Raw genomic sequence first — 17,356 nt, 5'->3', positions numbered from 1 at the left:
AATTTTTTTTTTCCAGTTAAGGGGCAATTTTGCGTGGCCAATCGACTTACCCTGCACATCTTTGGGTTGTGGGGGTGAAACCGATGCAGACATGGGGAGAATGTGCAAACTCCACACAGACAGTGACACGGGGCCGGGATCGAACCCGGGTCCTCAGCACTGTAGGACCTTTAATTTTTCAACTAAATAAGTCAGTCAAATATGTATTTGGGCAGCACTTTAGCATTGTGGATAGCACAATTGCTTCACAGCTCCAGGGTCCCAGGTTCGATTCCGGCTTGGGTCACTGTCTGTGCGGAGTCTGCACGTCCTCCCCGTGTGTGCGTGGGTTTCCTCCGGGTGCTCCGGTTTCCTCCCACAGTCCAAAGATGTGCAGGTTAGGTGGATTGGCTGTGATAAATTACCCTTGGTGTCCAAAATTGCCCATAGTTCTGGGTGGGGTTGTGGGGGTAGGGTGGAGGTATTGACCTTGGGTAGGGTGCTCTTTCCAAGAGCCGGTGCAGACTCGATGGGCCGAATGGCCTCCTTCTGCACTGTACATTCTATGATTTTTAAAAAAAAACATGGGATTAATGGGCCTTCTAAGATTTTTACTGATGATTTGTGGATTACATGCTGTGTGATTCTACCCACTTTATCTGGTAAATTGCAAGTTACTGACCTTTCGCATTACACATACTTCTGCATGAATAATTTTTTCTAAAGACCTTGGAACTGTGGCACTTCATCCACTTCAACCATGTAAAATAATAAGTGTGGAATCACCTGTTCAGTGCTCCCTGCTTTACCTCTTTTTCATCCTACACTGCCGTGACCCTTTAGATTTCCATTATATTGTCATCTGTCTGCTTTTATGTCTATACAAATTAAGTTGTTTATTTGAAAGATTTTACTGGTTTCTGTTCTAGCTTCATGCACCTCAAATATTAAGAACTGCAAATCATAAAATGCATGTCATAGAATTACACAAGATTTGAATGTTAAACTGAGCAATGCTAATTATCATAGTCCCTTATGCCCTCTACTGTTTGAAAGATTTTCTTCATGTGATTTCTTGCAAAGTATATTTGTGGTCCTCACAGTTTAATTTATTTGCAAAGACTAATTTGTCAAACTTGTAAGGGCACATTAATACAAGGCCCCATATTTAGTTCCTTTTTGCTGGAATAGATGGATACAATCATGCTTTTGCCTGAATGAATAATGTTAAAGTGTTCATCCATTTAAAAGCTGATATCATGGGTGGAGTTTAAACCCCCCCCCCCCCCACACACCCCCACCCACCCCCGGACAGGATCTTGGTGACCCGCCAAAATCTTTGGAGGTTTGAATGTTGTGGCCCTGCCCTCACGATGGAGCTGTATGTTAAAATGGAGATGCTGCAATGTAGCGTTTTAAAAAGATTCTACAAATATCTGTGGCATTGGTGAAGATACATGTCCATTCCTGGTTGGTCTGACATAGTGGTTGCTTTGTGAAACCTGTAACTAGGCCACTTCAAAGAACATGAAAAACCATGGGCGGGATTCTCCGACCCCCTGCCGGGTCGGAGAATCGCCGGGGGCTGGCGTGAATCCCGCCCCCGCCGGTTGCCGAATTCTCCGGCACCGGATATTCAGCGGGGGTGGGCATTGTGCCGTGCCGGTTGGCGGACCCCCCGGCGATTCTCCGGCCCGCGATGGGCCAAAGTCCCGCTGCTGGAATGCCTGTCCCGCCGGCGAGAATGAAACCACCTTTTGAACAGCGGGACAAGGCGGCGCGGGCGGGGTCCTGGGGCGATCGCAGGGCGATCTGGCCCCGGGGGCTGCCCCCACGATGGCCTGGCCCGCGATCCGGGCCCACCGATCCGCGGGCGGGCCTGTGCCGTTGGGGCACTCTTTTCCTTCCGCCTTCGCCATGGTCTCCACTATGGTGGAGGCGGAAGAGACCCCCTCCACTGCGTATGCGCGGGGATACCGTGAGCGGCCGCTGACGCTCCCGCGCATGCGCGCAAGGCAAAGTCATTTCCGCGCCAGCTGGCGGGGCACCAAAGGCCTTTCCCGCCAGCTGGCGGGGCGGAAATCAGTCCGGCGCGGGCCTAGCCCCTCGAGGTGAGGGCTCAGCCCCTCAAGATACGGCGAATTCAGCACCTTTGGGGCGGCGCGATGCCGGACTGATTCGCTCCATTTTTGGCGCCAGTCGGCGGACGTCGCGCCGATATCGGAGAATCCCGCCCCACGTGTTTTGTCAGATCAGGTGGGGCAACTTTCATATGTTATCACGTTTATTGAATTTGTTTGCATGATTTACTGAAGTGGGATTTGAACTCCCAGTCTTTGTGTGGGTTATTCGCCCCTCCAAATTCTTTGTTATGCCTGACTTGAACACAGAAATTTTTTTTTTTTTTTTTAAATAATATTTTATTGAAAATTTTTGGTCAACCAACACAGTACATTGTGCATCCTTTACACAACATTATAACAATACAGATAATAATGACCTTTTTTATTTAAACAAGAACAAAAGAAAACAACAACAAATAAATAAATATTAAATAACAAAAAATAAAAACTAGCCCTAATTGGCAACTGCCTTGTCTCAGGCCACGGCCACACCCCCCCCCCCCCCCCCCCACCCCCCAAGTCCTGGGCTGCTGCTGCTGCCTTCTTTGTTCTCCCCTATCTATCTTTCCGCAAGATATTCGACGAACGGTTGCCACCGCCTAGTAAACCCTTGAGCCGACCCCCTTAGGACGAACTTAATCCGCTCTAACTTTATGAACCCCGCCATATCATTTATCCAGGTCTCCACCCCCGGGGGCTTGGCTTCTTTCCACATTAGCAATATTCTGCGCCGGGCTACTAGGGACGCAAAGGCCAAAACATCGGCCTCTCTCGCCTCCTGCACTCCCGGCTCTTGTGCAACCCCAAATATAGCCAACCCCCAGCTTGGTTCGACCCGGACTCCTACTACTTTCGAAAGCACCTTTGTCACCCCCATCCAAAACCCCTGTAGTGCCGGGCATGACCAAAACATATGGGTATGATTCGCTGGGCTTCTCGAGCACCTCGCACACCTATCCTCCACCCCAAAAAATTTACTGAGCCGTGTTCCAGTCATATGTGCCCTGTGTAATACCTTAAACTGAATCAGGCTTAGCCTGGCGCACGAGGACGACGAGTTTACCCTGTTTAGGGCATCTGCCCACATCCCCTCCTCAATCTCCTCCCCTAGCTCTTCTTCCCATTTCCCTTTTAGTTCGTCCATCATAGTCTCCCCTTCGTCTCTCATTTCCCTATATATATCCGATACCTTACCGTCCCCCACCCATTTCTTTGAGATGACTCTGTCCTGCACCTCTTGTGTCGGGAGCTGCGGGAATTCCCTCACCTGCTGCCTCGCAAAAGCCCTCAATTGCATGTACCTGAATGCATTCCCTTGGGGCAACCCATATTTCTCGGTCAGCGCTCCCAGACTCGCAAACTTCCCATCCACAAATAGATCTTTCAATTGCGTTATACCTGCTCTTTGCCACATTCCATATCCCCCATCCATTCCCCCCGGGGCAAACCTATGGTTGTTTCTTATCGGGGACCCCCCCAGTGCTCCGGTCTTTCCCCTATGTCGTCTCCACTGTCCCCAAATCTTCAGTGTAGCTACCACCACCGGACTCGTGGTATAGTTCCTTGGTGAGAACGGCAATGGGGCTGTCACCATAGCCTGCAGGCTGGTCCCCCTACAGGACGCCCTCTCTAATCTCTTCCACGCCGCTCCTCCCTCCTCTCCCATCCACTTACTCACCATTGAAATATTAGCGGCCCAATAATACTCACTTAGGCTCGGTAGTGCCAGCCCCCCCCTATCCCTACTACGCTGTAAGAATCCCTTCCTCACTCTCGGAGTCTTCCCGGCCCAAACAAAACCCATAATACTCTTTTCTATCCTTTTGAAAAAAGCCTTCGTGATCACCACCGGGAGACACTGAAACACAAAAAGGAATCTCGGGAGGACCACCATCTTAACTGCCTGCACCCTCCCTGCCATTGACAATGCTACCATGTCCCATCTCTTGAAATCTTCCTCCATCTGTTCCACCAACCGCGTCAAATTTAGCCTGTGCAATGTGCCCCAATTCTTAGCTATCTGGATCCCCAGGTAACGAAAGTCTCTTGTTACCTTCCTCAACGGTAGGTCTTCTATTTCTCTACTCTGCTCCCCTGGATGCACCACAAACAGCTCACTCTTTCCCATGTTCAATTTATACCCTGAAAAATCCCCAAACTCCCCAAGTATCCGCATTATTTCTGGCATCCCCTCCGCTGGATCCGCCACATATAGTAGCAGATCATCCGCATATAAAGATACCCGGTGTTCTTCTCCTCCCCTAAGTATTCCCCTCCATCCCTTGGAACCTCTCAGCGCTATCGCCAGGGGCTCAATCGCCAGTGCAAACAGTAATGGGGACAGAGGACATCCCTGCCTTGTCCCTCTATGGAGCCGAAAATATGCCGATCCCCGTCCATTCGTGACCACACTCGCCACTGGGGCCCTATACAACAGCTGCACCCATCTAACATACCCCTCTCCGAACCCAAATCTCCTCAACACCTCCCACAGATAATCCCACTCCACTCTATCAAATGCTTTCTCGGCATCCATCGCCACTACTATCTCCGTTTCACCCTCTGGTGGGGCCATCATCATTACCCCTAACAACCTCCGTATGTTCGTGTTCAGCTGTCTCCCCTTCACAAACCCAGTTTGGTCCTCATGAACCACCCCCGGGACACATTCCTCTATTCTCATTGCCATTACCTTGGCCAAGACCTTGGCATCTACATTGAGGAGGGAGATTGGTCTGTAGGACCCGCATTGTAGCGGATCCTTTTCCTTCTTTAAAAGAAGCGATATCGTTGCTTCTGACATAGTCGGGGGCAGTTGTCCCCTTTCCTTTGCCTCGTTGAAGGTCCTCGTCAGTAGCGGGGCGAGCAAGTCCAAATATTTTCTGTAAAATTCAACTGGGAATCCGTCCGGTCCCGGGGCCTTTCCCGTCTGCATGTTCCTAATTCCTTTCACCACTTCTTCTACCGTGATCTGTGCTCCCAATCCCATCCTTTCCTGCTCTTCCACCTTGGGAATTTCCAGCCGATCCAAAAACTCCATCATTCTCTCCCTCCCATCCGGGGGTTGAGCTTCATACAATTTTTTATAAAATGTCTTAAACACTTCATTCACTCTCTCCGCTCCCCGCTCCGTCTCTCCATCTTCGTCTCTCACCCCCCCTATTTCCCTCGCTGCTCCCCTTTTCCTCAATTGGTGTGCCAGCAATCTGCTCGCCTTCTCTCCATATTCATACTGTACACCCTGCGCCTTCCTCCATTGTGCCTCTGCAGTGCCTGTGGTCAGCAAGTCAAATTCCACATGCAGCCTTTGCCTTTCCCTATACAGTCCCTCCTCCGGTGCTTCCGCATACTGTCTGTCCACCCTCAAAAGTTCTTGCAACAACCGCTCCCGTTCCTTACTCTCCTGCTTCCCTTTATGTGTCCTTATTGATATCAGCTCCCCCCTAACCACCGCCTTCAACGCCTCCCAGACCACTCCCACCTGAACCTCCCCATTGTCATTGAGTTCCAAGTACTTTTCAATGCATCCCCTCACCCTTAAGCACACCCCCTCATCCGCCATTAGTCCCATATCCAGTCTCCAGGGTGGACGCCCTCTTGTTTCCTCCCCTATCTCCAAGTCTACCCAGTGTGGGGCATGATCCGAAATGGCTATAGCCGTATATTCCGTTCCCCTCACCCTCGGGATCAATGCCCTACCCAACACAAAAAAGTCTATGCGTGAATAGACTTTATGGACATAGGAGAAAAACGAGAACTCCTTACTCCTAGGTCTACTGAATCTCCACGGGTCCACCCCTCCCATCTGCTCCATAAAATCTTTAAGCACCTTGGCTGCTGCCGGCCTCCTACCAGTCCTGGACTTCGACCTATCCAGCCTTGGTTCCAACACCGTGTTAAAGTCTCCCCCCATTATCAGCTTTCCGGTCTCTAGGTCTGGGATGCGTCCTAGCATTCGCCTCATAAAATTGGCATCGTCCCAATTCGGGGCATACACGTTTACCAACACCACCATCTCTCCCTGTAATTTGCCACTCACCATCACGTATCTGCCCCCGTTATCCGCCACTATAGTCTTTGCCTCGAACATTACCCGCTTCCCCACTAATATAGCCACCCCCCTGTTTTTCGCATCCAGCCCCGAATGGAACACCTGCCCTACCCATCCTTTGCGCAACCTAACCTGATCTATCAGTTTCAGGTGCGTTTCCTGTAACATGACCACATCTGCTTTAAGTTTCTTAAGGTGTGCGAGTACTCGTGCCCTCTTTATCGGCCCGTTAAGCCCCCTCACGTTCCACGTGATCAGCCGAGTTGGGGGGCTTCCCACCCCCCCCCTTGCCGGTTAGCCATCATCTTTTTCCAGCTTCTCGCCCAGTTCCCACGCGGCTGTATTTCTCCCAGACGGTGCCCCCCCGCCCATCCTTTCCCGCACCCACTCCCCCCTTTCCCCAGCAGCAGCAACCCAGTAATTCCCCCCTCCCCCTCCCCCCCCCCCCCCCCCCGCTAGACCCCCCGCTAGCGTAATTACTCCCCCCATGTTGCTCCCAGAAGTCAGCAAACTCTGGCTGACCTCGGCTTCCCCCCGTGATCACGGCTCGCCCCGTGCGGCGCCCCCTCCTTCCTGCTTCTCTATTCCCGCCATAATTATCATAGCGCGGGAACCAAGCCCGCGCCTCTCCCTCGGCCCCGCCTCCCATGGCCAACGCCCCATCTCCTCTCCCTCCCCACCTCCCCCCATCACCACCTGTGGGAGAAAGAAAAGTTACCATACCGCAGGATTAATCATACAATCCCTCTTCGCCCCCCCCCCCCCCCACTCGTCCCACCACTTTGTCCAAACGTTCATTTTCGTAGTCCAATCATTCCAATTTTTCTTCTACAATAAAAGTCCACACTTCATCCGCCGTCTCAAAGTAGTGGTGCCTCCCTTGATATGTGACCCACAGTCTTGCCGGTTGCAGCATTCCAAACTTTATCTTTTTTTTGTGAAGTACCGCTTTGGCCCGATTAAAGCTCGCCCTCCTTCTCGCCACCTCCGCACTCCAATCTTGATAGACGCGGATCACCGCGTTCTCCCATTTACTACACCGAGTTTTCTTCGCCCATCTAAGGACCATTTCTCTATCCTTAAAACGGAGAAATCTCACCACTATGGCTCTGGGAGCTTCTCCTGCTCTCGGTCCTCGCACCATAACTCGGTATGCTCCCTCCACCTCCAACGGACCCGTCGGGGCCTCCACTCCCATTAACGAGTGCAGCATCGTGCTCACATATGCCCCGACGTCCGCCCCCTCCACACCTTCAGGAAGGCCAAGAATCCTCAAGTTGTTCCTCCTTGCGTTATTTTCCAGTGCCTCCAACCTCTCCACAGATCGTTTCTGGTGTGCCTCCTGTATCTCCGACTTCACCACCAGGCCCTGTATGTCGTTTTCATTCTCTGCTGCTTTCGCCTTCACGACCCGAAGCTCCTGCTCCTGGGTCTTTTGTTCCTCTTTCAGCCCTTCAATCGCCTGTAATATCGGGGCCAACAACTCTTTCTTCATTTCCTTTTTTATCTCCTCCACGCAGCGTTTCAAAAACTCTTGTTGTTCAGGGCCCCATATGAAACTGCCACCTTCCGACGCCATCTTGGTTTCTGCTTGCCTTCCTTGCCGTTGTTCCAAAGGATCCGCTGCAATCCGGCCACTTTCCTCTCCTTTTTCCATCCGTGTCCAGGGGGAACACCCTTCTGGTTTACCGCACGGTGTTTTCAGCCGTTAAAATTGCCGTTGGGGCTCCTATCAAGAGCCCAAAAGTCCGTTTCACAGGGAGCTGCCGAAACGTGCGACTCAGCTGGTCATCGCCGCACCCGCAACACAGAAATTTATTGATCATGTCACTGAACAGCAAGCAGGCATTTGTAGAATTCCTTTTTGCATAGAGTAGAAACATATTTTGCTTATGTTTAGAGCTGCTTGTAACTGGAAGAGTACTGAACAATTCAGGAAGAAAATTAAAACTGAAAGGAGCCTGCAAAAAGAAAAGCTTTTATCAGTTTTGCAAATACACACCAGCACTAAAGACAGTAAAAATGCACAAAAATGATGTTCGTGTAACTTGCTAATGTTGTCAAATTTGGCTTTTTAAAATTTAGAGCGCTCAATTAATTTTATTTTTTTCAATTAAGGACAATTTAGCGTGGCTAATTCACCTGACCTGCACATCTTTGGGTTATGGGGGCGAGACCCACGCAGACACGGGAAGAATGTGCAAACTCCACACAGACAGTGACCCGGGGCCGGGATCGAACCCAAGTCCTCGGCCGTGAGGTAGCAGTGCTGACCACTGTGCCGACAATTTAGTTTTTGAAAGTAAACCGAAAAGCTTAGAATTACTCTCCAGAGTCTGAATGAAATATGTAATTTTTGTGGCTTAATGCGGAGAGCATATTTAATGAGCTTCCAAATTTCAGCAGAAACTTTTCTTCTGTTTCTTTAACCAGTTTGATACTGTACTATTATCATTTTGCCTGTTATATCAGGTGAGGTTCAGTCTCCAAAGTCATGTAATGAGTGAATTTCGAGTGAACTCTAGTAGTTTGAATTCTACTCATTGTACAAGAAGTTGTATTGACATTCAACGGGGCACACTAGTTTAAGTTTTTATTTACCTGAAAAGGTTTCTTCATTAATTTTCATTTATTTCCTTTTTTTTTTACAGGATGCCTTTGTGGACCTATACGGGAACAATGTGGAACCTCTTTTTGACATCCCATGGCCTTCTCTTCGGACTGTCTTGGGCATCGCTGCTGTGGGGGCTTGTATAACCTTTGCTTATCTAGCCCACCAGTATTAGCTATGGTTATTCAAGAGTTTTCTTTTAACTAGAACTGCTTGCAAAAAATTCTTAGGCTGCTTTCAGGTTACAGACGAGCTGTTTTATCTAATGGGATCAAATTATCCGTCTCCTCGACATCTTAGAAATATTCTTATATTTATAATCATTAAACTTTTCAGGTATGTTTATATTTCTTTGGAGTATGCGATGAGTTTATTCATTTAAATGTGAAGCAAATTCTAAAAGTACATTTCACTGCGGGTTGGACTTCTTAAGCTGACTGGAATCTACATTTCATAATATATTGGAAGGATTGTGATACAAGATGGTGATGCAAGTGGGTAGAATTTTGCCTGCATCAATGTGTGAGGCAGGGACCCTGAATTTGGCCTTGCTTATTATGCTCCGGTAATAACATAGTGCTTGACAATTGAGCACGATGCGAGTTAAAACAAATGCATTATATTGGCTTTTTAACAGAAGTATGCACTTGGAAATTAAGCATGACTGCTAGACTTAACATTGTACAGACTTCATAGAACGGTTGAAGAGGAATCTTTATCCTGATTTGAACATATGGAAATTTATTGACCATGTTGTTGGACAGCAAGCGGGTATTACTGGATTTATTGTTGTATAGGGTATAAACCTGATACTGAGATTATATTTAGACCCGCTTGCAATTGGAATGGCATCTGATACCTATACTGAAGAATTCAGGAAGAAAATTAAAACAGAAGAGGACTCCAAAAGAAATGCTATTATCAGTTTTGCAAATATACACCAGCACTTAAGGAAGAAAAACAGAAAAATGATGCTCGAGTAACTTGCCAAAGGTCACCATGGTAAAATTCAGTTTTTGGAAGGAAACCGAAAAGCTTATAATTGTTCTCTAGTGTCTGAACAAAATATGTCATTTTTGTAGAGTATTTTTGGGTTTAATGTGAAGAACATATTTAATGAGCTTCTAGATTTCAGCACAATTTTTTTTGATGTTTAACTATGGTTCCTGTAGTAGGCATGATCATCTTAAAAAGAAACGAAATGTACCTCAAAGTCCATTCCGTTTTCTTCTAAAATTTAACTTAAAACTTTTTCTTTATTTTTATTTAAAGTTTACAATTCTTACTCAACAGAAAGGCTGCTATTAGTTAAGTGCTGTAGAATAATTAACCAGTTCTAAATAGAGTAAATACCAAAGGGCGATTCTTAAATCACAGCTGTGTGAAGATTATAAGATACTGCTTGCTTGCATCCAGTTTTGAACTTTCTGACTGCTGTGAAATGCATGCATTTTTCCAAACTGAAATTTCTTCCACCCAATGCATCCGGTTGTGTGACATGACTTTGCAAAACTCTGCGAAAAACTTCACCAACGAAGTCTAGAACATTCTCGCTCTTCAAAGATACTGGAATGGCTCGCTGTGCCTTTGTCTTGTAGAAAATACCACACCAGCAAACTACTAAAGACAGTGCTTGCTTTTATGACACTTTCATGGAGACTGACTTCAGCTAACTTGTGAAGTTCACCATTCTGACAGAATGCCGAAATTTCTTTGGGTGACTTCTGCTCCGAAAGTGTCAAGACGTAATCTTATGCTTAAATGCTTTCCAACTCGAGTACTTGCTTCTACTGCATCCACCAAAAATTCTGAAGTATAAGCAAATTATAGTTATAATGTTACCAGACGCTAAAGGAAAAGCATACTGTATTTGCAGTAATGCTCCATCTGCAGATGACGGCCAACTTCAACTTACCAACATTGCATAAGACAAAGTGAATGTACCATGAAGGAATGAGCATAACTGAAATCATCAGTAAGCTAACAGTATTGTAATTTCATAGTGAGTGATATAAGGCTATCAAGAAAATTAAGCACATTTTAGAAAAAAATATTTTTTTAAGCATCCTATGTGGTTGTTAAAAAAGCCATTTATGTTTGAAGATTATACTTGGTATAATTTTTGTGATTGTGCATCTTCAGTGCACTGTAGTATGTTATTTCTATTGCAGGATGGAAGCTATCTTGTCATTTTAGAAGTTGTGCTTTCATGTCTTGGGTGTAATATTTTCTGTGACTTGTTTTTTTTATATAATGTTTTATTGTACTCATTGCTGTGTGGTGTTTGTCACTATGATGAGGTCTAATTATTTGATAAAATTACAAATCTGGACAATAGCTTGTGGGAAATGAGCAGAAGAAATAACTCGGTTGAGACACCAGATATACAAGATGGTGGCTTGCTTTTGAAAAAATTTAAATCCAGCCCAACCCAAAGTATGCATATGCTTTAATTTAGGACATTAAAGGTGACATTTATTATTTCAAATGTTCCAATCTTCATGGTCCAACCCAGATGTCGAGTAGCAACAATGGCAAATTAGCTCCTTAACCCTAGTACAAAACAGTCTGGCTGCTCGGGTGTGATCTTTGGTCGACATATCTCCATTACCTTATTGAGTCTTTGTTACAAAATATACAGCACCAGTTAAGCAGCATACGCTAAGCCTACGCTATACCATTTAGTACTGCCCACTTCCAGTTTATTATCTGGCCACAATTATCCCACTAGGTGTGCCACAAAACAACAGCATGAGACATCTGAAGAACACAAAAATAATTTTGCTAAAAAGTGTCTCCCAACATCTGGAATACTCATCTACTTTTGATGAAGAATTTGATGCTCTTTTGGTGATGGCTAGCCTGTATGCATTCTGCATTCAGTAATTCTAAACACAGAGTTCATAATAGCTAACTGATACAATATTTTTGTGGAAAGTAATATTTTTTATCTAATTAAAAAATGTTATCTCCAATTGTTATCAATAATTTTTATCAAACCAGAATTCAACAGTGACCACAATCAACTGACAACATTTTTGCAGGTTTACCATTTTGGATAAAATTGAGAAGTCCTAATTTATTGCTTATTTGCAAGTATTTGTCCCTCTCCTAAGATTCCTTTGATCTAGTCCACTCCATCCAGTACATTTTTTTTTTTTTAAGGTGTGTGAGTACCATGTGGAAAATTATTGCTGGATATTTTTTTTAAAGCCAAGGATTCTCAATCAAATGTACTTCCAACAGGTATTGTAAGGAGACTCTTACCTCATTGGATCTAACCTTAATGTTTTGTTAATTCCCCCACCATATTCCATCAATACCGAGACAGTGTAGTGTTGGTAATTGGATAAGGGATTCCGAAATTTTCTTTGAAGTTCCATTGATATGCACATTTTATATAATGAATAGTCTTTTTTCTGGGGAAATTTTGTGGTGCAGTGGTTGCGTCCCTACCTCTGGGCCAGAAGCTCCACTTCACAATTTGATAGCCACTGAAGATGTCTTCATCATGTGGCCAAATTGGTTGATTATCAGCCTGTAAGGTCTTCCAAGATGCTTCATGGGCTAGTGGTTAGAACACGGGTCTCCTGGTCAGCCGTACTCCAAAAGGAAACCACAAACTGCTGCAGTACTTTGCCAAGCATAAAGCAAGCCCATGGCACTAATGCCCTCTTAGGGCATGGTAACTGGAGGAAGAGTCGTCTTTTTCTGACAGATTGGGCTTTAATCGGTTTAGGTTCACCTAAAGCACCTGGCTTTTTCAAAAAATCTAGGGTCGTATGTTTATTTTTTTTATCTCTCATTAGGTATGTGCTGGTTATCATGGGGAATTCGGTAACAGTTGTTAGATAACCAAAACAAAAAGGTTCGATGGGTTACCTTGAGTTGACTACTTTTTTTTGATAATCTTGTTTTAGTAAGCCGATTCAAGCATTCTTATGCTTGTTTGTCTCAAGGTAATATTGAGCTGAAAGAGAATACAAGGTGAAGAATGTTTCCTTTTTTAAACATGATAAGTTCTAACTGAATACATTCTTTTATCTGCCAGATTGAGCATTAAAGATGCTATATGTGATTTGTAATTGCTGCTCACAAATTCATTCATGTTTTTATGAAGCAATATACAACTTCAATTTCAATGGGCGGGTTCTCTGGCCCCGTCCGCCAAGCGACCAGAGAATCCCGCCTGAGGTCAATGGACTTCTCCATTGTCCGCATCTCGCCCGTTGTTGATCTTGCGGCGGGTGGGGCGGAAGAATCCAGCCCAATGTTTCCAAAATCTCTCTATATGCGCAATGGTCATTGGAACGTAGCCACATCAATAACAGATGGGTGTAATGCTGAATGGGAGAATCCATTGTTTGTACGTGGAATATAGATAGCTATAGAATTGATTATATCATGATCCCAGGTACGAAGAATCAAAATCTGATGGGCTCTGAGTTTTTATTGCACGTTTAAATATTTTATACGGTTGACTGTGTCATGATGACAACCATTTTTTGTAATGAAAATGACATCACAAGTGTAAGATGAGGATTGCGGAAGATTTTAATGTTTTTGTAAAGCTAACTCGGAATCCTTGAATGCTCGTTAAGGATTTTCCTTGTTGGCTATTGATATATTGGAAATGTTTTTCATTTATTCATGCTCATACACAAAAATTACCTTTTTGGTACTCTACAAGTCACTTTGTATGTAAATGGTCTGTATATAAATTGTATGTTAATTCAACCAATGGGGTTTTTTTTGTTTGTTTTTAACCACAAATAATTCATGTCGGTAGTTGTTAGACTTTTCAGCTGGTGAAGTGTTTTAATACACATTGTAGAATGGTGTACTTGGATGTTGGATGGAACTTTGATTTTTCAGGAGTTACTCAAAAGTTGAGTGAGCCATTGTTTTCTGCTAGGTGTACTCTTTTCTTGAATTATTGGCTGGAATTTTTCATGAAGGCTGTGACCCTGCCCCCTGGCTGAAATACCAGAGGCAAGCTCACCTCTGCAGGGCCAGGAAGCTGTGATTTGACTTTACAACCATCAGGTTGTTAAATGGCTCAGGTGAAAGTTTCTGTCTCCATCCTGGAGGATGTCCTGCCTCAGAGATACCAGCTAATCAGATGGCTGGGAACATTCAAGTCCCAACGGCACCACGAAGAATAGCATGGAAACTGGGCTGCAACTTAGGTGAGGAGGTTTCACTGGGGCCAGTCAGGCAGACCCCAGGAAAGGGGATGATAGACCACGACTGGGAGGCCAGTGATGGGGTGGCAGGATTGGGAGGAACCATGGGCATGTGGTGAATAGCACTTTGAGAGCCTCTGTTGGGCACAGTGCCGGAACTGAAGCCCCTCCCTCAGGAGCATGCACACTACATGGAGTTGGCTCGTCCCAGCATTGGTAAAATACCAGCAGCAATGGAAGGAGACCCTTGGGTCATTCGGCTGCTCATAAAATTCCAGCAGATGTGGGTAGGTGACAGGCATGGCCTATCCACACCAGAGTTTATGCCCCTGCCTACTGGAGGTGACATAAAATTCAGATAAATGTGATGCCCTTCAGATAAATGTTATTGGCCCTTCCAAAGAAGTCTTAACACAGGCTAAAATTGGAGTGACCTCAACCTCCAGATTAGATCAGCATTTCCAATTAAATCCACAAAACACTTTTTTTTATTGAGCTGCTGTTTAGTTCAAAATATTGTTGCGATTTGTTGAAATTCATCATCATTTGTGTGTGCTTTATACTTGCAAAACTGATTTATAGGAAGGACATTGATGTGACATTGTCAGAGATGCAGCCCAACCTTTCCTGTAGCAAACTATATTCTTTCCTGCATCTAAAAAAATTACTGTTCCTATATAACTTACTGTTCAAATGATTGAAAATGTACCAAAATGTTTACTATCAGAAGTAAATTTGTATACATAATACAAAGTGTGAAATATTAAGGTGAATATGTTTTGTACATATATATTAGAAAAAAGTTCTCTTAGGCACTCGTGGTGGCTGCAGTCCAGAGTGTCTAGCAAGGATAACCCTAGCACAGATATTCACTTAACAATTTTAGTGGCCATTTTCAAATAGCAATGTAAGATCTTGCATTGTGTTAGATAGGTATGCCATTTCCTATCTATTCAATTACATTTGAAAATCTTCATAGATATTGGGACTGTCGCATTTCAGGACAAAGTTTGGGATAAAGGGCGTATTAGATAGTAAATGGCAGCTCATTGTAAATGGCCTTTGTTTTATGATAACTAACAGAAAAGAAGAACTATAAGGCACCTGGCCTTTGAATAGTCTAGACTTCCTATATAAGCTACATAAGACCTATATACGTTTCTTTGAAATGTAGTATAAAAAGTGTCAATATTTCAGCAATTCTGTTGCAAGGTTTGAAACGTGATATTGTTGCAGAAAATGCTTCTAAAAATTAAGTTTGTCAACAAAAATACTTATAATTATTTTAAATATATACTTCATTTATTTTGTAATAGCCATTAAAAATATGCCACTGCAGATTCTATTCACTTTATTAGTGTAGTCGTTGCATGGAATAAAATCAAATTGTTGTTTATGTTGCTTGTTAACTTTTTAATGAAGCTAAGCTAAATTTCCTTGAATTCTTAGAGCATGCGGTCATTCAGTCTGATTGGGGTAGTGGGTGTGGGTGGTGAAGGCCTCAGGATATTATGGTAATTCAAATAAATATGATGAGGTGGGGGGGGGGGGGGGAGCAAGAAAAGATGGCAGTACCTGTTTGCTACCTTTCGAAGCCAGGTGGTGAGTAATGATTACTCTGCTCTCTGTTGTACTGGGTATTTTTGGCACTGATTTTTTTTTTTTAAATGTAGAGTGGAAAGCTGACCCTACCCAATATTTTTGTTACAAATCATTCATTGTTTCATGTCTATGATACAAATGAGGAACTGTGATGAATGTAAGAAATTGTTATATTTTGCAGTGATGTTATTCAAAAGATGGGTTTATGATGCATTCGGCCAGTATGTCTTCTGAAACTGTGATTAAGGTGTTGAAACAAAGTGAGCTAATCCTTGATTTTGCAGGGGGAGGGTTCTGCTGTAGACTTGAGAAGCATTAACTTGTTTACAGATAGCTGGCTAATGGAATGCTGTTTTGGTTTGGAGGTCCCTGGGGTGTACATAAACTGAGGGATATTGAGTTTGGACCTGATGAGCACCACGGTCATGGGACATCTTGTGGGGAAACAGAAGAATGCCTTATGCTTTGGCTGCAGATGTTGTAATTAAGGGGAGGAGCCAGGTCTGTCTGTAGTTTTCAGTTTGTCACAGGATTTTAATCTGACAAGTGTCTTCCAGTTTGCTCCTGAAAGTTTCTCTCAAAGGTCTCTACACAGCGAAAAGCAAGTAAAACCTGATAACTTTATTTATAAGTGGTATTTGAACTATATTGGTTTGCTTAATTTGAATAATTAGTGGTAGATTTAGGAAGTAAATGAGAGTTCCTTCTTTGATTTAAGAACTGTTAACTGTAAAGCTATTTCTTTGTTGTTAATGTGGTTAATTCTGTGTTTAAATTAAAGTTTGTTTTAACATAAAAGGTACATGTTGGTCAGTGTATTCACTCCTGTGGTGCAGTCACGTTTCCTCAGTTTTACAAATTGCAAATAGTTGAGTTCTCATTCGGGATCCTAATAGAATGCTATTCAAGCATTCTTGGGGGGAAATAAATGAAGGGCTATAAATAAAGAGCAAGAATGGGAATAATTTGACAGCTATTTCAGATACTTGGCACAGGCCCAATGGGCTGAATGGCCTCTATCTGTGATCCTTCTATGATTAATATTTCAATTATCCAGAAAGATTTTTCAATTCCCTGCTCCCGCCATCATGCATCCTCAATATTGGTCTTAAATGTATTATTTAGTCATTTGAATCTGACCACATCCTATTTTCATGATTACTTTGAATTCTCTAGATTCATATTTTCGGCATTATTTACTATCTAATACATCTCTGTAAGGTCACTCACAATAAAAGGTCCACATTTCTCCCATCTTTTTTCACAAGTCCACAGTACTATTTTTGAGCTTTTTTTCCTGGAAGCTGAGACAGAACATGATACAGAACTTTCAACAGTTCACTTGTATCTCACCTCTGGGATAAAACACAATGAATTGGAAATGCTCAAATCGGCTCCATGTTTGTTGCTGTTTACAGGATAAGTAATGTTGAAATTTGCTCCGGATCAATTCCATTAACTTTAATGGAAAACTAGCTTCGTCACCCTTTTTGAAAGCAACCCGATTTTCAGATTCTAGGACATCCTTTAATGATTGAAGTGTCTTAAAAAGCCTAGGTGAGTGCCCTGCAACTATATAAAATAAAATGCTGAAATGTGCCTGAAGCCAGAGTTGCTTAGTGGATGATACCATTTGGCCTTCTCGTAAGTAATGTATCATTATAAACACCAGTCTCCAGCAAATTGATGTTAAAAGTTCCAAATTACTCATAGAACAGGCAAATATCAATTTCCACAATGCATTTCTCAAATGTTCTGTAGTTCCATAGAATCCCTCCAATGCAGAAGGAGGACATTCGGCCCA

General features: G+C 43.9%; 1 protein-coding gene across 1 annotated transcript in view; it reads left to right on the top strand.

Annotated features, from left to right (window-relative positions):
- Window positions 1-16,354, top strand: part of LOC140425316 (apoptosis regulator Bcl-2-like) — a 187,725-nt gene extending 171,371 nt beyond the window's left edge. Inside the window, exon 2 of the mRNA XM_072509471.1 lies at window positions 8,805-16,354. Coding sequence (XP_072365572.1) covers window positions 8,805-8,939 — 135 coding nt within the window. The 3' untranslated portion in view covers window positions 8,940-16,354. The remainder of the gene's footprint in view (window positions 1-8,804) is intronic.
- The last annotated feature ends 1,002 nt before the right edge of the window (window positions 16,355-17,356 follow it).

The sequence above is a fragment of the Scyliorhinus torazame genome, chromosome 6, assembly GCF_047496885.1.
Source record: "Scyliorhinus torazame isolate Kashiwa2021f chromosome 6, sScyTor2.1, whole genome shotgun sequence".
NCBI classification, from domain to species: domain Eukaryota; kingdom Metazoa; phylum Chordata; class Chondrichthyes; order Carcharhiniformes; family Scyliorhinidae; genus Scyliorhinus; species Scyliorhinus torazame.
This window is presented reverse-complemented; position numbering and strand designations above follow the sequence as displayed.